Here is a 20,257-nt window from a genome sequence, read left to right on the forward strand (position 1 = left end):
AGGATAAACTTTATTTTCCTACAAACTATAATGAAAATAAGAGAAACGTGGCACATGAGTACTGTGTTTCTACTTTATTAAGTTGTCACAGTAAATCAGAATTAAAGACAGAGGGCAAACTGGAGAGTCAGGTAGTGGCCATCGGTGGGCCGTGTGCTTCTCCGGGCGAGGGTCACCCCTCGCCACGGGGCACCATGCCTGCCAAGTGTGTTACAGGCAAAGTCTACACCGATGGAGGTATAAGCCCAGATGTGGAGCATCAGGAAAATTAAATAATAAGAGACAGCAAGATAGAAATCAAATGACACCCTATAACTTAATTTACCATGTTTATCAAATTTCATCCTCATTTACATGTACTAAATATTGTAGACCTGAAAACACAAGAAAACATTCACTTAATGTGTATGTCATACATAGGTACTGAGTGCAACTAAAACATGGCTGTTTCCTGTTGAACTTCCCTTCGGATGTGGACATTCCCCTTCAGTAGCTATGAAGGTAGCACAGTTACATCTACGACATCACAGTAAACATGAAAGCGTCCTTCAAACCTCCAGATGATACAGATATGACAGTGAACGAAGCACAGGTGGTCACACCTGAGGAAGGTCAGGAAGACGTGATTTGCATTGTCTACTGATCCACAGGATCTTGTTGGTAAGGCTAAGGTCCCATAAGCCAGCCTCTCTCATAGAGTCAAGGCTGAAACCCCCTCCTTCCCAGTGGCCGTCGGGAACTGCAGCCTTAACCGCAGGAAGACGCTGTGACAGTCGCTTACCCGAGCTACAAGTCCTCACTGCTGTCTACTTAAGGTTTTACCACTTCAAATGTCATCATTTTGTGGAATTACTATTTTTTTAAGTACAAAAACCTACTCAGTGAGACTATAGAACAACATCTTTGCTTCAGATGGAAATCAGCGTGCAGAGAAGTGAGGGGACTGGCCTGGCCCTGCCTGGAAGCCAGCAAGTCTTATCTATTTTGGGCCACTTAGGGCCACTTCTGTTTATAGATGGCTGACCTACTAATGTGACAAGTCAGCACTGTGACTCAGGTGGGGTCCCCACCGGATGAGTGATCCTCGGCAATTTTGCTGAAAGGCATTTATTACAGAAGCTCGATATTTGCTTTTCTAAGTGAAAAAAAAAAAAAAACTTGATCATTTCAATTTTCCACCCCAAATAACATGAACGATTCAAGTGCATGTGAGTGCAAGCAAAACTGGTCGCTAGAGTTCCTGTCTCCCGGTTCCAAATCTCCAAACCAAAGCTGTTACTGCTAAGAGCCATAAAACTTCTGGCTGTCCTCTAGGGTCATGGGGCTGCCAAAAATCATTAGGGATTATAGGAAGGTCTACCTATTTGCTACCTACAACCGGATTTCCCACTCCAGGTCAGGACTGGTTCCTGGAGATGAAGTGGAATCATGGTGAAAGAGTCCAGGGTGGGGGGGTTCAATACGATTCTGAATCCTGACACTGACTAAATCCAAGAATTCTGCAACAGGGGTATTCTAGAGCCTGAAGGTGACACATTCTCCCAGAAGCTAGAGCTTCCGTGGCACTCGGGAGCCCAGGAGCACACGATGCCCTTCCTGCAGGAATGAGGTACCACGTGGAGCAGCGGCGAGAGTGCTGAGTCCAGAGCCACGTGGGCCAAAGCACACCAAGCAGACAGCCCACATCACTTAAGGTCGGGGAGGGGGTGCCCAGGAAGATAAGAATCGTGACAGCTGTTAACACAGCAGAAAAGGCTGTCACTTCCAGTCACCCTTTATGCTGCCACTAAGCCCCCAGTAAAGCAACAAATCGGCCCCGTTTACAGGCCAGCCCAGGGCACGGCCTCTGTTTGGAATGAACCTGGTTCTCTTGGGTCCCAGCAGTGCTCGAGCTCCCCCTTTCTGTGGGCCTGGCCTCAAGTCCTACCTGCAATCCTCTGTAAAACAGAAGAACAAGCTCCCTCGAGAATTAGAAGTCCCCTCCTTCCAGGAAAGCCTTTCTCCACTGTCCCCACACCAAGGCTGGCTCCTGGGTCTGCCCACCTCTCCTGCCAACGTCGGGTACCAGCCCAGCCACCTGGACCTGGGTGGTCAGGGGAAACGGCAGCTCTGTGGGAGATTGGGCTCAGCGGGAAGGTGGCCAAGGTAGGCTGGGGGTGTGCACAGGTGAGGGCAAGAGTGGAGAGGTGGGGAAGCACCTGCACGGAGACCTTTCCAAGCCCTTAGCTGGCAGCTCCCCTGTTGAGCCCTGGACTTACTCTGCAGATGGCCCGAGGGCCTAGATGACAAGCAGAGGGCCTGCACCCAACACCCTGACCCCAGCAAGAGCGCCTGGCAAGCACAGACGGAAGGTGGGGCTTTCTTTCTTTTTTTTTTTTTTTTAAAAAAGATGCAACAGGCCTTCCTTGGGGAGGCAAATGGGTACAAAGTAGGGATCACACACCCTCTGCTCGGGATCTGTCACCCTAAAGCTCTGTGTGTCAGGAAACGTGTGTGAGGCCCCTGCCGGCAGGGTACCACAGGGCAAAGCCTTCGGAGGTGCCTGGAAGGGAGCTTTGCAGGGACAGGACCCTGTGTTTCTAGAATCACCTGAGCGCTCTGTGATAGAAGCTTCACCATCATCACCTGGAGGGCCTCCAGCAGGGCCAGGGGCAGGAAACCCCTCCTCAGTTAGCGGGCATCAGGAACCAGGTGGAATACACACAGCAACGGAGGTAAAACTTCTCCCGGGCTCGAGACTCTAGGGAAAGCCAATTTCCATGATGATGAAATTCTGGACTAACCATAAATCCTAACAGAAGAAGAATGAGCAAAATCAAGGCAGGGAACATTCCCCCAACAACCGGCCCCTCGGTGAGACATGATGGGTTTATAAATGACCGGCGGACAGAGTCAGCTGCCCCCTGCCCTCCTGGAAAGCCCGGAACCTTCTCCGTTTTCCTCTGCTAGGGCAGCCCCACCGGCGCCGCGTGACAGTGGGCGAGTCTCCGGTTGTTGGTGACTTTTTCTTTTCTTGTTTCGAAGCCCAGGGTTCCTGAGATGCCACCGCCTAGTTTGAAAGTCCGATCCACAGCATTTCGGTGGGATTCCTCTTCAACTTCAGAAGACGGTGAATGGGGAGACCGGCTGAGGGCACCAGCAGGGCAGTGATGTTTCCGGAGTCTGGGTTTGGGGATTCGGGTGGGGAGGTGGGGGACTCTCAGCCGTCTCACACTCCCCGAGAGGTGCCGTGCAGGAGGCTCAGCCTGGCGGCCAGGGCCCTGGAAGGAAGCAGAGGGAGGCCCACGTGGGCACAGGTTGGAGGGAGGACGTGCCACGGCCCCTGGAAGAGGGCTGGACCCCCGCCCGGAGCTGTGCGTGCAGGGGTGTTTGCTGAATGAACCCACAGACCAAGGTCTTTCCTCCCAGCCTTTGCTCTGGACTTTCCTGCAGCATAAAGGGAGCTATGAACCTTTCTGAAATTCACTGGGCCTTACCGTCCAATCTGCAATAAAGAATGAAGAGAAAAGGCACTGATGACAGTGCGGGGAACGGGGGAAGCCAAAGGAGCAGCACGGCCCAGAGTCAATGAAAGAGCAAGAAAAACTTCAGGGGTAGCTTGTGGATCAGTCGGTGGTATTATTTACACGGATCTACGTGCTGGTACTTTACACCAGGAGTTACAACTCGATTATTCCCCAAGGGGTCTGAGACAGGAGGTCAGGACTAATTGAATGCATCCAGAAGCGCCTACAGCTGTTTAGCTGCAGAGGGAAAAAGGAATGAAGCTGAAGCCTGCGCGCCCGCCGCGCCCCCAGTCCCCAGGGCTGCTCGGAGGAACCCAGGCGCCCGCTGCTGCAACACCGGGCCGCGGTTGCTGAGGCAGGTCCCCTGGGCAGTGCTTCGAGGGAGGACCGTTTCGTCACCCTCCTAATAACCTATTTTTAAACCCTGCTGGGCTGCGCCCCAGCTTCCTCAAAAGCAGGCTTTCTAACCTTCTCCCGACATCCTTCACTTCTGGGGCTTTGGCTACTGCCATTTCCATCATTACTGGCCTTTGAAATTAATGTACGCAGTGACCTTATTCACAGCATCTTCTGTCATTTTCGGATCTGACCTCATTGTTTCCAGGGAGTGCCTCTGGAATCAATACCTGCAAACATGCCTGGATCCAAGGAGACCACCTTCCCCAGTGCTGTTCTGAAATTCAGCTTTAAGGTCCCCCAGCCCGGGCTTCTGTCTCCTCCCTCTGGTCCCAGGAAGGTCGCGGCAGAGAGGAGAGTTGTGGGTCTCTCTCCTGCTGTTTTCGTCTTTGAAAACAGGCTGCTTTCGCTAAAAGCAGCAGAGCTGTACCACCATCAGAGGTGGAGGCAGTGTTGGTTACATCGCCCCATCACCCTGGAGCCAGAGGTGGGCATCTCATCAGCATGTAGTCCAGGGGAGCGGGCCGCAGGGCGAACAGCCCTGACTGAATCCCAGGTACGATTCTAGTTTGAATACCTTCACTTCGAATTGTGTAAGACTTCACGTTATTAACTAGGCACCACCCCACCCACTTTGGAATCAGATCGATTGGGAGAGGGACCCCCCTTCCCCCAAAAAAGCAAGTAAATGAAAGAGATAAAGTGATGTTCAAAGACCTGATATTAAGTGAGAGTACTTCTGGGCCAGAAGGGAAACACTTAACCTTCCACCCCTACCAGGGAGGCAGGAGGGGGCCCCTCTCGGTCCTGCACCGCGCGGCATGGCGGGTGGGCAGGGTGATGCCAACTTTGACGAGCTGTGAAGCTCTTGCAGCAAAGCGGCCTTCGTGCATCTGAGGGCAGTGGACCCACCACCGGGTGCCCCGGGAAGGTCACGCCCGGGCAGGAGCCTGCCCTGCACGCCCCCGGCATTCCTCCAGTCCCCACCTTTCTGTTGGCCCGTCCCCTGGCTCCCGTTGTGTCCACTGTACCCCGTGATTGATGGGGAGGCAGCAGCTGCGGACCGAGCAGGCTGGCCGCAATGGGGGTGATTCCACTCCTGGCTGCTGACAGCCGCTGCCCCTGCCCGGCCTTTCCTCGAGCTGGAAGCCGGGGGTCTGTTCAAAGGACACTGGAGCCCCACTTGGCCACCTTTGTGGAGGGACAGGAGGACACGTGCTGGGACGGGGTCCCAGCAAATAAAGGCTTTTGCACGCATCCCCACTGCTGGAGGGGACTGTACAGCTGCTCTGCCCGGCCGACATGGGCACCTGGGCTTTGTGGCTCGTGCCGCTCTGGGGGCTGGCCCCGGTGAGCCCGGGGCTGGGGCAATTCCGTGGCTGAGGGGCTAAGAAAGGGCAGCTGGGTTGGAGGGTCAGCTCCCTGTGGCAGTGGCCCTGCCTGCGGGAGGTGGGCAGTGCTTCGGCTAAACCAAGAAATCTAGACCCTAACTTCCCCCTCCACATCTACTCAGGCAGTGACGGCGTCTGTGCTGCGGCCCCACTGTGGGTGATGCGGTTGATAAATGACACCTTGCTCCCTGATCTGCCCCATCATCTGCTCTCCCTTCCACCTATGAGCCCATGAGTGGGTACAGCCCAGGCCACCCCACTGCTGCGGGGTGTCTGCCATCCATTGGGGCGCACAGGAAGGGCCTGGACTCCAGACCGGGGCAGAAAGGGGAGGCGCACGGAGGTCACACCTGCCGTGGCTGGCCTGCCCTCTGGGTCCTAAACCACAGCAATCCCGGGGTTCTCCACCCTCTGAGATTCCCCCAGCTTTTGTCTGCTCTTCCTTTCTCAGCTGTTCATTCAGCAGACCCGGGACGACCTGCCCTCCCCAGCCCAGGCCTCGGAGGCCCCATTAAGGCCAACGGTCAAAGGCCAGCCTGCACGTGCTGCGGCTTATCAGCCCATTTCAAGACCCTGCTCCTCCTGGCTCGGCGACAAAAAAGGGGGCGGCCCCAGGTCCACTGGCTCCCCGAGGCCCCGCACACAAAAGGGCGGGTGACAAAGACCTTTTCTGGGATGGCAGGTGTTGGTGTGGGATTCCACCCGGAGTACAGGGGCCGAAGAAAGGCCAGCCTGGGTTTCCCGGGTGGGCAGGCAGCGCAGACACGCAGGGCAGAGCCCCTGTGGAGGAGAGCAGGAGGCAGGAACCTGTGGGCATCTCAGCGTTGAGTGAGCCACGGAGGGAGATGGGTTAGTGAATAAGCAGGGTGGTTGGCCAATCCGCTGAAGTGTCAGTCTTACCTTGTACAAATACCGCGCCGAGGCCTTTACGTATCTGAAGGGAAAGAACATAAAATGAAGTGAATGCAAGCCTGGCACACGCACAGCCCAACTTGATATGAGCACAGTGCTAAAAATACGTTTATTCCTGGGCGGCCTGAGTGTTCTTGCAGTTTCAGAGATCATTACAAATTGGAAATTCCCCTACAAGTCCCTCGGCAGGACAGAATTCTAGCTGGTGTCACCCAGATAGGTGTGAAACGAAGGTAACGTTAGCTCTCCCAGGATGTGTGACAGATGCTCTTGGGAGCCCCGCAGACACTGGGTGGCACTGACCTTGGTATCCTGTCCCTGCTGCCTGATGTTTCCTAAATATTTGGTCTAAGATACAGTCAAGAGAAGAGTTTTCAAGACCAGCAATTGGAATTCTATGGATGCCTTGAAAAAATAACTGACACCCTCCAAGTGTACACGTTTACATGTCTCCAAGTTTCATTTTACAGGTTTTGAGTGGTACGCGGTGTGTTAGTTCAGTACGGGTGGCACCTGCGATGTGACAGTCCCCAGGGGGGAAGCACGCAGCGTGCTGTGCAGTGTGGCTGCGAAAGGGACCCTGCAGAGACGACATCGGACCCTCGCGCACAGAGTAGCAGGACCCCAGCAGTCCTGCCAGACCCCAGAGAGGCTCTGAGCTCTTTCGTGATAGGTTTTCTTAACTATCCCAACTCCCCCCTCACCACGGCCATCCTATTTCCCACGTGGGTTTCCTTAGCAAACACAGTCTCTGTCCGCGTCAGGTGACAGCTCCTCACCCTCACCGCCACAATGCTGCTGAATTGTGTCACTAGACCACCATCATATCTGGACAAAGGGCATTTATCAATGACATGGACTGCTGTCTGTCCGGCCGCCGTTGTAAACTTGGATTGTCTGCTGACCTCACCAGCAAGGCAGGCACGGTGACCAGGGCCAGTTTCTAAGACGGATGCTGTCGGAGGAGGGACCACCGACAGATCTTGGGTGGGGCTCTCCGGAAGAAATCTGGGCTTCTCTGAAGCTGTACCGTACAATCCATCAATGAAAATTTCACTCCTCCCCACCCTCCAAAATTATGTGGGATTGGAAACTTCAGGATAGACAACTGATCGCGATGAGGCACTAGGCTTCTCTGTCTTACTTGATTTCTAGCCACTGTTAACGGCTCCTTCTTTACACGGTGATCGAGCTCTAGGGGCACAGGAAGTTCTCGGGCAGTGTTGCTTCCTGGTGCTGGACTGGTATGTTTTCTGAGGGACCTTTAGACGATGCGATGATCTAGATTGCCTGTCTTCCCCCAATGCACCATGTGCTCCTGGAAGATGGCAATCGTGGGACATCTCTAGGCGGGTCTTCCTCCAGTGGAGGGGCTGGGCTTCCCAGGGCCCCGTGCTGCTGACCCTCTCCCCACGAAGGGGCTTCTCGATCCCCCCCGCCCCCCGCAGCCCCTCGGCCCTGGTGATGCTGGGCGTACAGGCACCCGATTGGTGGAAGCAAGCAAACAGATGGTGCGTCTGACAATGGAGGGCTTGTTTGTAATTGCTGATGAGGACAGCCTGCCCCTCTCCCGGTGTGTCCCCAGATGCAGCCCGGTGTGCTGTGCTGGACCAGACAGAATGTCTCAGGAACTGCCAATCCATGGGCGAGTTAAGGAGATGCAAAAACAGAGGCAGTTGGGGGCTGCCGTAATTATTCCATGGGGCTCAAATGTCACTTGCCCTTGACAAACAGACAGTGCTACCAAAGGGCGGAGCCCCTGTGTGTGGCACAGAGGAGCAGGCTGTCAGCTTCCCGATGCCTCCTTGGGGGTCAGCAAGAGGTACCCACCACCCTGGGCAGTGGTGGAGACACCAGAAGAGACCACGGTGCTTGGAGCTGCATGATGCCCAGGCGCATGGGAGACACCAACCCTAATTATTTCCTCAACCGGGTGCCTGGTATGTGCCAGGTACTGTTCTAGGCTCCAGGTGACAGCGGTGAACAGAGCAGATGAAACCCCTGCCTTTGAAAGCTTTGGTGGCAAAGGTAATGGCATGCCACTGGGGGGCAAAAATATCTTACTCTTTATTTGTAGCGCAGATAGAAGTACAGAGAATATACAGGTAAACGGTATTTCTGTGGTGTTTCAGGGGAGGAGACAAATTAGGAAATAAAAATGCCTTAGAAGCCTCTCTGGTACGGCAGGAAGAATAAAAGGTGGAGAAACACTGATTGTACGGGTTAATATGTATCTTAAATTCAGAGTTTTCTTACACGTGAGTGGTGCTGGGAATCAGGAGTCGGCCCCGCTCACATCTGAGAGCAGCTGAGAGAGATGCCCCTGGGGAGACCCTTTCAGGAGTAACTTGGATGCCAACGGGCCAACTGCGGTCACTCAGCGGCTCAGACACAGAGCGGGCGTCTGGAGACTCCAGAAGTCGCTTTTAGAGAAAGATGTCCTACTTCTTGGGCCTTGTGAGGCTCCTTTGACACCTGGATATCCACAAGGGTTTCAAGAGACACAGGAAACCACTGTCTTGGTTGGAGATTTGCTGTGCTCTATGCAGCTCTGTCAGAGGCTTTCCGAAAACCGGTGGGCCTTTCTGTGGCCTGTTTTCTCTGGCTGTACTCACCGGAGAGCAAAAGAGCAAGGATTTGCACCAGGCATCTTATCTCTGAGGCAAGGCTGCCGTCCAGGACTGTCCCCCGGGATAACGCTGGGCAGGGTCAGAGAAGAAAAGTGGCTGCTCTCCCTGGGTCCTTGTTACTGAGCCATCAGTGTGGGAAATGATGAGCTGGTTCAGGATAATTAGCGAAGGGAATGGTTTTGAGAGCTGCCATGGTGAGGGAGAGAAACAGTGGGCTGGGGTTCCAGCTTTAGGCGAGCGCTAAATACCCTCCCAGCAGGAAGGCGGGCCGAGCGGGAGATCAGAGAGCTGTCTGGGCTCTTCAGCCCCCTTGGAATGGCTCTGAGGACCAGGAACGGGGTAAGCCTACACACTCAACTCAGCACTGGCAACCCAAGGCCAGTGGGCACTAGCCAGCCTCATTACCACGGCCAAATGGCCCAAGGATGGCTTCCAGAATTTCCAGCCCAGCAGAAGGGGCTGTGTCCTGGCCCCGGACCTGGCTCTGGGCTCGGCTTCTTCTTTTTGATCGTTGGTCTGGCCCATCAACTTGGGTTCTGAAGCAGAAAGCTAGGGCAGCTGGACCGAGAGACAGACGGGCAGAGAAAGTGCGTGCATTGTGCCCGCCCACCTGTGCGGGGGCCTGGCCAGCGGGTGGAACGTTCTTGAAAATGCCTGTCTGGCATTTTTCTCTCCCCCTTCCATGACTATAATGTACATTTATGCATCTATGACTGAATTTAACTAAACACTGAAAATTAATGTCTTGTTAGGCCCTCGTGGAGAAAGATATTTCCAGACCCTCCTGCTAGCTCACGGAGCGTGAACACGGAGATCTCCGTCTATCCGGCCACGGAGAGACTGCTCATTTTACCAGACGGAATTATTCACATCTCAAAATGGAAAAACAGTACAGAAATGTTTATAGCGGCAAAATTCACAATAGCTAAAGAGTGGAAATAGCCCAAATGTCCGCATGATGAATGGAGCCGAAGTGTGGTCGGAATGGAATATTATCTGGCAACAAAAACATGTACAATACCGACACAGGCTACAACGTGGACGACCCTTGAGAACGTGCTAAGTGAAAGAAGCCCGTCAGTAAAGACCACGTACTGTCTGATTCCACGTACACGAAACGCCCACAATAGGCAGGTCCAGACAGACAGAAAGTGGACTAGTGGTTGCTTAGGGCTGGGGGTGGGGGGAATGGGGATTGACTACTAGTGGGTTTATGTTTTTGTTTTTCAGGAGGGATAAAAAGGTTCTAAAATTAGATGGTGGTGATGGTTGCACAACTTGGTGAATATACTAAAGACACTGAGTAGCTTACTTTAAATGGATGCATTGTACGGTATGCACATTATATTTCAATAACGTTGTTTTTCAAAAGTGACAAAGAAGAATAGAAGTTGGCCTGGGCACCACTACTGCCAGAGCCTTTCCAAGAGGGAAACGACAGAAGTGGCTCCGAGTTGCAGGGAGAAATCCCCCGTGGGACCCAGGGAGGCAGGGGGCCGGGGGCAGCTGCGGGGTTCAGCTGGAGCCCCAGCCAGCGTCCTCCCGAGCCACGCCGCACGCTGCGAACCATACTCAAAGCAGAGCAAACGGCGCTACCCCTCCGGTGACACACTGCTCTCCCTGCAAGGTTGTCACCCAGCTTTATTCTAACTTCGTCTGTTTTATAAAAACTCAGGAGTGAGGGCTTCCCTGGTGGTGCAGTGACTGAGAGTCCGCCTGCCGATGCAGGGGACACGGGTTCGTGCCCCGGTCCGGGAAGATCCCACATGCCGTGGAGCGGCTGGGCCCGTGAGCCATGGCCGTTGAGCCTGTGCGTCCCGAGCCTGTGCTCCGCAACGGGAGAGGCCACAACAGTGAGAGGCCCATGTACCGCAAAAAAAACCAACAACAACAACTCAGGAGTGGCCTTGGGCAGTGAGGTGGGATTACACTGGGATTCTGTGTGCTGCTGGGCATTGGTTTTTAAATATCCCAGTAATCAACAGCTCCAGGAAACACAGCAGTTATGTCTGTGGTGACACGCGGGAGGACGGTGAGTTCCCCGTATTGCTCTGAGGAAGCACTAAGGGTGCAGTGGGCTGTCTGGGTCCTACGGATAAAAGCTGCCCTTTGGTCTTCAGATGTGAAGGAAGCTGCTTTAGCCCACAGCTGTTTTCTACATGTGAAGTCTTCCTGCGCTGCCCACTTCTAACGTAGGAAATACTTTGGTTAGCTTTCAGTTGGATTTCTCAGTTATCCGTGCCAAAGAGGGGCTGCGTTTGCCACCTTACACCCTGTATAGACCATAAGGGCTCCGAGATCGTCCTTTCTGCCTGTGGGGAGGAACATTTTGCCTTTGCCTCTAAGGCAGGCCTCCTCCCCGCACCCTGCTTTTCACTTCTGTGAGCGTGTTCCCCACAAGCAAGGGTCCTTTCGGGGTGGGTGATGAGTCTCGTTGGGGAGAAACTTAAGCCGTGACCCTGGCCTTGACACAACAAAAAACACCCAAGGCTGAGAACAGCTCCAAATTGCCGAGGGGCTCACTCTTACTCTGCTGAGGGCAGACGGTGGGAAGCATGTACAGGAAGCTGCAAATCCCCGCAGGGATGTAAAGAATTACTGTCCATGGATTGTTCTAGAGACAATTTGTATCAGAAATGCCAGGGAAGCTCACCCCATGTCCCAGCCCTTCTGGGTAACTGGGAGTCATGTTAAGTCTCTCCAGACGATGGAGAGGTACCCACCGTGGTCCTTCATGCAAGCTCGTGGGTTCTGGTGTGAGTCTGGGGGTCTTAAAGGGGTGAGCACAGGTCAGAATCCCGCCCAGTTCCCCTGAAGGAGGGGTGTCACTGCGCTCCCTCCACCTGTGCTGGCTGGGTTAGGGCTGCGTTCCGTGGCACCGGGCTGAGGGGGCTTCTCTGGGGGTCTCTCTTGTGGGCCCACAGTGAAGGTCTGGGGAGAACAGCTTTTCAACCACCCACGTTCACTCCTTGGTCACACATGAACCACATGAACTTCCGCCCACCCCTCCTGAGGAATACGCCCCGCAGAAGCCAGAGTGATCTTTTCAAACAAGAATCACAACGTGTCACCCACTGCCTCACACCCCCGGGGAGCTGCCACTCTCACCAGAGTGACAGCTGAGGTCTGTGCCTGGGTCGAGGGCCACTCTGACCATCTCCTGCTCTTCCGTCCCCACCTCGCTGGGCTCCTCGCTGCTCCTCACATGGGCCTCAGGGCCTTTGCTCGTGCTGTTCCCTCTGCCCAGACTGCTTCCCCCAAATTCCAAATGGCTCCTTCTCCCTTGTCTCCCTCAAGGCTTTCTGCAAACGTCACCGTCTCGGGGAGGCCGCCGCTGCCACCCCATTTCAAGTGCACCCCACCCCTGTCTTATGTGTCTGTAGCACTCCTGGCCCTCCTTCGTGCTTTTCCTCCTTAGCACCCCTCACTATCCCCAATCTTTATGGAATGTGTGTGGAGGCCCCGGCCCCGTGGGGTTTGTGTGACAATCAAGTGGAACTGTTGCCCCACCTACTGAAGCTGCATCAAAGGTGTGGGGGTCCCGGGACCCAACCTGGACCCGAGTATCTAAATATGGCTTCTAGCAAGTCACCGACTTTGGGTAATGGGATAGAGAGTAGAGTCAGCCTAGTGGCCTGAGAACCCTTATTTCTGGCTGCTTCCTTTCTTCAGTGGTGACCTCTATCCTCCGGGACCCTCGTCCCTGATGCTCCTGGGTCAGCAGACACCCCTGGTCAGGAGCGCCCGGCCTCAGACAGCTGCATGCCACGCCCGATGTCACGGAGGGCCCTGGTGTTACGTGGCACCGGGCTGCTCCCAGCCTTGGGGACGCAGCTAGGGAGCAGGGTTGCAGGGCTGGGAACACGCCAGCTGCAGCGTCTGCCCGGGCGCACTTCCGCAGCCACACAAGGCAGTGTGTGCTTCATGGTCCCGCCCAGGATCGGGGCTGAGGGGCAGAACCTTGCCAGAGGGTCCTGGAAGACCCGGCGGCTTCCCTCACCCCCAGGTGACCACACGAATCAGCCGATCCCGCTCAGGAGGAGAGATACTGGGTGGCCCGCGTGGGGGCCCAGGTAGGTGGAGTGTGTCCTGTGCAGCTGGGATTCATATTCTGGAAGCGGTCAGAGGATAGGGTTCTGCCTGTTCATTCTCAACACTCTCTGCACTGATGCTACGAGGTTTCTCAGGTGCTGAGAAACGAATTCTGGCCACGTCAATGCTGTCCGCTTCATGCAATCTTTTTTTTTTTTTTTTTTACAAAGTTGACTGGTATGTTTCCCATTTTTAAGGGACTTCCTTAAAGCCTTTCGAGGGACTTTAAAGGCCAATGGGAAAAGAGGAACCAGTTTTTCTCTCTACTATGCTATTTAGAGGTTTATATCCTGGTTATCATCATATATTCTTCAGGAAAAGGAGGGTATAAAATATTCTTCCTTTTTTTCTTCAGCTGTCTGCAACGTTACTAAGAGAGGTCCCGTTTGGTCTCTGCCTTGGTTATTGCTAAATAGAAATTCAGGCAAAACCATTGAGGCTTCCAGGAACCCACCCTGACGGCCGAGGCTGTCTGTGTTCCACCTGCTAGAACCTTCTGGAGGTGAGGGCCCCAGCCATGGCTCACAAGGCATGTGAACCTGTGGTGTCAGGAGCTCCAGACTCTTCCGAAACAATTTCTCAAGGTCATTTCAAATAAGCTTTAAGAGTCTTTTCCAAAAACTGTCTGTGAGAAAAATTCTTGGTACCTGCCGACCATCTCCTGGCAACTGCTGTGTCTCCCCGGGGGCCGTATTTAACAGTGAGGCAGGAGGAGGGTGCCGTTCGCACTTAAAACCCTGCAAGACTGAGAAACCAGGGCAAACCTAAGGCAGCATTTCACAGAAAAAGCAGCAGCTTCAAGTTCTTCCAAAGGAACACATTAAATGTCATGTCGATACTCTGGAACGAATCGTCTCGGGTCCCACCTCTTCCCGGGAACCTGGGACCAGCCTCTGCGCCTGCCTGCCCGGGGCAGGAGGGTCCCCCCGCTGGCTCTGAAGGACTGGTTTCTTCCTCTCTGCATCTCATTCTCTTGTCCACCAGCCTTCCAGTTCTCAGAGTCCCCATCTCAGCCAGCGTGGGAAACTTACAGGCTGACCAGCAGGACGCCGAGTGGGACAACTGACACACATCAGGCAAGTTTCCATTCTTTCCAGGCTCACGAAGCAGACGGCAAGGCCGGCTCAGGGAAATCTCAACAACTGACCCAAGCCACTGACTAAATGTCTTTTTTTTTTTTTTTTTTTTTAAAAATTTTTTTTTTTTGATAAACCTTTGTGACATGTAGTTGTGGTTTGGAGCTAACTGATCTGCGCTTATTAATAAGTAGCCAATTTTGGTGATTCATGAGTGTCTGCTTTTCCCTAACAAGAGTTCAAGCTCCAGGAGGGAAGGGGAGAGACAGGGCGCAGGGTCTCCAGAGCCCTCTGTGCTCCCCTGAAACGCGCAGCAGAGTCCTGTTCAGGGGCGGCTGCGAGAGGGTGACATTGTTTTCTATCCGATCAACTGGAACAGATGACTGTCTCATCTCTTGCTTCCCTCTTCCGGAGCTGACACCAGGGAGAGTAAAGAAGTGTTAGAGGAAAAAGGGATGAATAAGCACGAGGTAAAATGTGGTGCGAAACAGGGTAGTCGAACATTCTCTTTAAAACCCTCAATATCACGTAGGAAAGCATCACTAACCAGGTTTCAGTTATTCCAGCTGCGGTACCCAGTCTGTGCAGTAACCAGGCTGCTGGCTGCCCTGTCTGCTCCACACCCGGAGAGCCCCTGCTCCCCTTCACTGGTCCACTTTCACTAGGAGACCAGGAAGGTCAGGGGGCGGAGAATGACAGCCGATTCCAGGTGTTTGGTCTGGCTCCTGCATCAGGCCTCACACACATCAGTGGTCTAGAGATGCCTGGACCCCTTAAAGCAACAGCCAGACTCCTTCCTGCCTGCATTTCTACTGCAATCCTATTGCATATGACGTAAGAAAGAAACTTACGCATCATTCTTTAAAGAGATTACAGCCCATTATCGATAGAAGAAACACACACAAGACAAAGCCTGCCTTCCATGTGCTGAGAAAAATCAAGAAGTGAGATAAGTTAAAGGGAGCTGGACCAAGGATGGAAGTATCACAGAATTGCCTTCGTGCGGGCGGTGGTTCTCAGCACTGCTTAGTTTTTAAAAGCAAGTTCCCACCCATGCCCAGGCCAAAAACTCCAAATCTCTGGTGGAGGGACCATCTGCATGGTATGGCTTCAAGGGTGACCCAGTGCACAGCTGAGCCAGCACCACTGGGTTCGGGTATGGGATTATGGGTTAAAAAAATTCCTATGGATGCTTTACCATCTGTCTTAGAAGATACATTTTAAGTTTTTAAAGAAGTGTCACGTACAGGGGTCAGGCTGAGCCGACTGGTGACGTGGGAGGGAGGGAGCAGCTGGGTCTCACAGCCCCTGCGGGGTGGTCAGTGGTTCTCAGGCCAGGTGGCGACGCGGCTTAGATACAGCCCAGCGCGCTGTGGGCAGAGTGGGTGGCCCCGAGCTCTTGAACAGACAGCAACATCAGAGAACTTGTTTTTGGGGGACACTTGTGGATGGCCTGGGTATAGTTCTGGGCTGTCCTGCTCTGTAGCCGTGGCTCTGACGTCTGGGACGGTCCCCACAGGAGGGATGTTTGGCCAGCATCTCATGGGTAGTGGCCCCATTTGCACACACACACACCCCCGCCCCCGCCAAGAGACAGGCCAACGCAGGCGGAGGGGACTCCAGGACAAGAGGAAGAACCAGGAGGCACAAGTTCCACGTGGAAACAGGAGGGAAGAGGGTGGCACAGGACAGAGTGAGGAAAAACCCAGACTGGCGGGGTGGTGAGGGGACCGCCCAGGGGACGTCTGTGGAGGGCTGCTACGTGCCGGGCAGTATCCTCAGCCCCTTACACATACTAACCTGCTGAGCCTTACGAATGCCCTTCGGTTCGTATCATTGGGTACTATGTAGAAGGTACTGCTGTTAGACCCATTTTACAGAATTGGACTACGGGCTGCAGAGCAACATGAACTTGACCGAGGCCACAGGCTGGACAAAGGGGACATCAGAGCCTGGCCTCTCATAGGACACATCCCCCTTGCAGCTGGGGAGGCTGGCTCCAGGCTGGAACTGGAAGGTTCTGGCCAGTGTTGAGCGTGGGGTCGGGGGACAGGAAGACAGTGGGATCTGAGGATGGAGCAAGGGCAGGCCAGCCCGCACTGTATCCGGCACCAAGGGAGGAAAATACAAACCCCGGGACACGAAGGGTGGCCCGCGGCTTGCTGACGGCTCCACCTTCTCCCTCCACTCCAGTACTCGGGGCCCGGATCCTGCTGCGTTCCTAGCACCCCCAGAACGTTGAAGCCCCTCGCGGCCTTGGGATGGCCCCCTGGAGCCCTAGAGCTTGACCTACCCGGGCACCTGGGAGCATCTGATGTGCGTCTGTTGACTATATGAAGTCGGGGCATACTCTGGGCTTCAGTTCCCTGATATGTTCGACGTGGTCGGTTAGAAGGATTCTGTAGCTACAGCTGCTAGGTGACCCCACAGACCTTCACGGTCCCACGGGCGTACCGGCCAACAAACGCAGAAACTGTCACCATGACAGGAAGGAACAGAACCCACAGCATCACAGGGCATGCACTGGGAGCCCCAGTTCCTGCGGTCCTGTCAGCGTCTTTCCGAAACCCCACTCTTATCTCATGAAGACTTCCTGCAGGACCACAAAGAAGGAGAAATAGCTTTCCCCAGCAGGCTCGGTTCCAAAAGACACACTGAGACAGTGTTCGCTTCTCTCCTCCCAGAGAGGCTGCACGGGTTGTTTAAACTGAAAAACTCCCTTCTCACTGGCTGGTCAGGAGCTCTGTGACCAAGGTCACCAACAACTAGTGTTAGGTGACAAACTACCCAGGGCAGCGGGGGCCGAGGGAAGCGGTCACCCTCTGAGCCTGGGATGCTGTCCTGATACGCGTGCTGACCTCACAGAGAGGAGGAGAAGAGAGTGGAGGGGCTGAGGCTGGTGCCCCGGGTCGTTCCTCATTGCTGGTGCTTACCAGAATGTGAGGAGCTGGACGTGGGGTCTCCTGAAGCCCTTTCTAGCTTCACGGTCTACAATGCTCTTGGCTGGTTTCAGCAAATTTATGAGGAAGGCAAATATGTAAGAAGTGCTATCCAGCAAAACCTTATTCAGACCACTTTTACAGGGAGGGAGGGAGGGAGGGAAAGAGGGGGACATATCGAATGAATACGTGAAGTGACCACCCTCATGGAACAGGGAAATCCTTTCATCTTTGGGGGGTTAGAGTTAGTTCCACCTTGTGCTGTTTCTGCCGACTGACTTGATGGCTTACCGCCCAGCAAATGGCCATGACGGGGTCACTGAAGAAGGGCTAGGACACCTGCCATTGGGGGTCTTAGCAAATGAGAGCTGGGTGCAGCTTCCTCCTCGAGGCAAAGGCTGGTGGGCTATCCGGCTGTGTAGCATCCACATGCCATGTTCACTTTGGGGCCAATGTGTAACACATCTGCAGTCTCACGGGGACACTTACTGGCTACCAGAATGACTCAGTGATCCCAGGCAGGGTCTTCTGATAGCTTCTGCAAACTTAAAACAGTGATTTTGTTGTAGAAAAGAATGACAAGTCTTTTTCGTCAGGTAGGTGAGCACAGTAAGCCTTTCCAAGAGTGCACCCTCCTGGGCATGCAGATGCAAGTCTGCCATTCTGGTACAGTAGCCGCAGCGGTGGCAGCAGCCTGACACCGACTCAGGCTAATCTGGTTTAAGCTCCAAATATGACCTACGTGAAGAGTGGCAGAGAGTCTGATGGGGCCTGGTGAGGAATTTCCTTCCACTTGCTCTAAATCCTGGAGCCTTTACAATCCAGCCTTTTGTGAAGGAGGAATTGCTTCCGACCAGATCTGGAGAAATCAGATGTGTTTATGCAGAGCTAACAAATAAACAAAGATCTGTGCTCCCTCTGCTGGCTCTCGACAGCACCATTAAAGCAGAAAGCCATCTTCAGCAAACGCGGTCAATTCACGTTTCCAGAGAAGGACCCCTCGTTTAACCTGGTTTTAGGCATTCTTTGAGAAAAACCCATCTTTGTCAACTTCTGAGCAAGGTACTTGAAAATGCTTACAATCAGACATCAAAGTACACATGCCAATAGTCCTGCACTCCCAAATTGCTAGCTGTGACTGTAATAGTGATTTGGGGATTCATTTATCAACAGACATAAGTGGATTCCTCCAAGACTTTAAGGTCCAGACACGATCTTTAAAGCAGCTCTGGAAAAAAAAATCTCAAGTCCACGCTAAAGTCCCTCTTTTTTTTTCTCCTTTAGTTTATAAGAGCAGCTTCCAAAAAGTAAAGATTTGTACTATTTATAGCCTTTCCGATAATGTCAAGCATTAGACTTGATTTTCCAAATCATTAGCATGCAGAAGAATGACCTCATGGTGAACAGATGCACTTGGCTATGAGCTGCAGTGATTACATCAGTCCCTCCCCTTCCAGTTAACTCTTTAAAGGCCTCTCTGCCACCCCCTTGTCTGGAAACATGCTTGAAAACACAAACTTAGTCTCTCACCCCCATGTATATGTGTGTGTGTGTGTATGTGTGTGAAATGCACATATAAATACACGCATAAAACACAGATATGTACTTATGTGTGTGTGTGTGTGTGTGTGTTCACTGCAGCCTGTATTTTATCACTGGTCACCTTTTAGAAATTGCTGGTCAATAAGGAAGGAGTCAAAAGAGATGCAAACTACAGAGCTGGGTGGAAAGTCAGCTCAAATACCTTTTATGCTCTGGGCGTTATCAACATGAGTAATGGGCAGAAGAGATACAGGGCAGGAGGTGTTTAAAATAACATTTTTCTGACTGGGAAAATAGTTGTTTTGAACCTCTTTTAATAAGCTGAGCACCCACCTGTTAGCCTAACAATAGAAGGTCCTACGTCCTGGTGTCGACAGTGAGTCCAGATGCCCCTCTGGGCTGCCCTGGGTGACAGGCGTCAGTGCTGAGGTAGGGGAGCCCGGGGAGCAGGGGAGGCATTTCCCAGGGTACAGTGTGGGCCGAACACAGTGCTCAGGCCACTGTCCCTGTGCTTGACCACAGGGCCCTGCTGCAAGGACACAAAGAAGATCTGAGCCCTGAGTTCCTCAGACTGTGCCTGTGAGCGGGGGCCTGAGGCCCTGCTCTGAAGACACCGCTGCTGAGATGGTGTGATCGGATCCTAAGAGCGCTGTGGGAGCTTAAGCCGCTCGGGGTCAATTTTTCCAGCTGGCTTGTCGCTTGGAAGAGCAGGCCTCACCTCCATTTCTTAGTTTAAGCTGCCTGGCTCATCTGGGTTTGACTGTACTTGTCCCAGGAAAATAAAACACAGTGAAAAATGTTTTCATCTGTCAAAGTGGTAACTGACAGGGAATAGGGATTCCTCAAAAGCAAAACTGGTCTGAAAACGAGGATGTGGTTCTGAAAGTGGGCCTGTAAATGGGATAGAGATGTGCCCCTCAGAGTCCTGGGCAAAGCAAGTTCATTTCTAGCTCTTTCCTGATGGGTGTCGTGGGCAGATACGCAAAGCACTGAAAGAGAACGTTAAGCCCAGACTTATAATGGCGCTCATGGGTTGGGGCTGTATGTGTAGAAAATGTTATCACTCCACACAGACTACCCTGAACCCTGCGTGTTATGACATGTGATACGGCTGTCAATAATTTGAAAAGAGGAAGGACTGGCATTTGTCTTGATATCTCATCTTTGGTCTCATGTTCCTTTCATACAGGTTCCCATGCCCACTCTTAACGAGCTGTCAGAACCTTTATCTGTTCAGTGACATTCTTATAGCAGCCTGTCTCCAAACGGCAAGTCTTAAAAACCCCAAATCACTCCTAGAGGCTCACTTAAGATGTTACCCACACATGGACTCATTTGAACTGCTTTAAATAATTATGAACCTCTGGGAAAGAGCAAATTAATTTATATAGAGACTAAAATATACATAGAAAATAAAGTTCCTCAATATTGGTTTCAATAACATCTTAATCAAGAGCCTTAAGAACATAACAGTTAAGAAGTGGAAACATCTAGTTATGACTTAATTTCTTTTAATTTTAAAAAACAAAAAGGCTTCTCGAGATTAAAAAAAAAAACAAACTATGCTGCACTAAAAACGTCAGTCCCAGTACTTCATGAGGATGGGAAAAAGCTGAATGAGATCTTTAAAAAACTAGCTTTGCTCTGGATCCTTCATGTTCTCTCACCTATAAATTGAAGTGATTTTTAAACCTCTAGCCAGACTGGGTATGAAATCTTCATTTCCCTTGAAACCGATTTTTGTTTTTTTTGGTTTTAGATAGAATGTTGGCA

General features: G+C 52.7%; 1 protein-coding gene across 4 annotated transcripts in view; it reads right to left on the reverse strand.

Moving 5' to 3' along the window:
- Positions 1-316: 316 nt before the first annotated feature.
- RALGAPA2 (Ral GTPase activating protein catalytic subunit alpha 2) overlaps positions 317-20,257 on the reverse strand; it is a 282,773-nt gene continuing 262,832 nt past the window's right edge. For all 4 annotated transcript variants that reach the window (XR_003004327.1, XR_003004326.1, XM_024753744.1 and 1 more), the window contains 2 exons: positions 6,194-6,227; positions 317-3,260 (listed from right to left, as the gene is read on the reverse strand). Coding sequence is in view for 2 of the 4 variants with exons in the window: in XM_024753744.1 (XP_024609512.1) it covers positions 6,220-6,227 (8 nt within the window). In the remaining 2 variants the exon portion in view is untranslated. The remainder of the gene's footprint in view (positions 3,261-6,193; positions 6,228-20,257) is intronic.

This window comes from Neophocaena asiaeorientalis, unplaced genomic scaffold (genome assembly GCF_003031525.2).
Source record: "Neophocaena asiaeorientalis asiaeorientalis breed wild unplaced genomic scaffold, Neophocaena_asiaeorientalis_V1.1 scaffold302, whole genome shotgun sequence".
Classification (NCBI taxonomy): domain Eukaryota; kingdom Metazoa; phylum Chordata; class Mammalia; order Artiodactyla; family Phocoenidae; genus Neophocaena; species Neophocaena asiaeorientalis.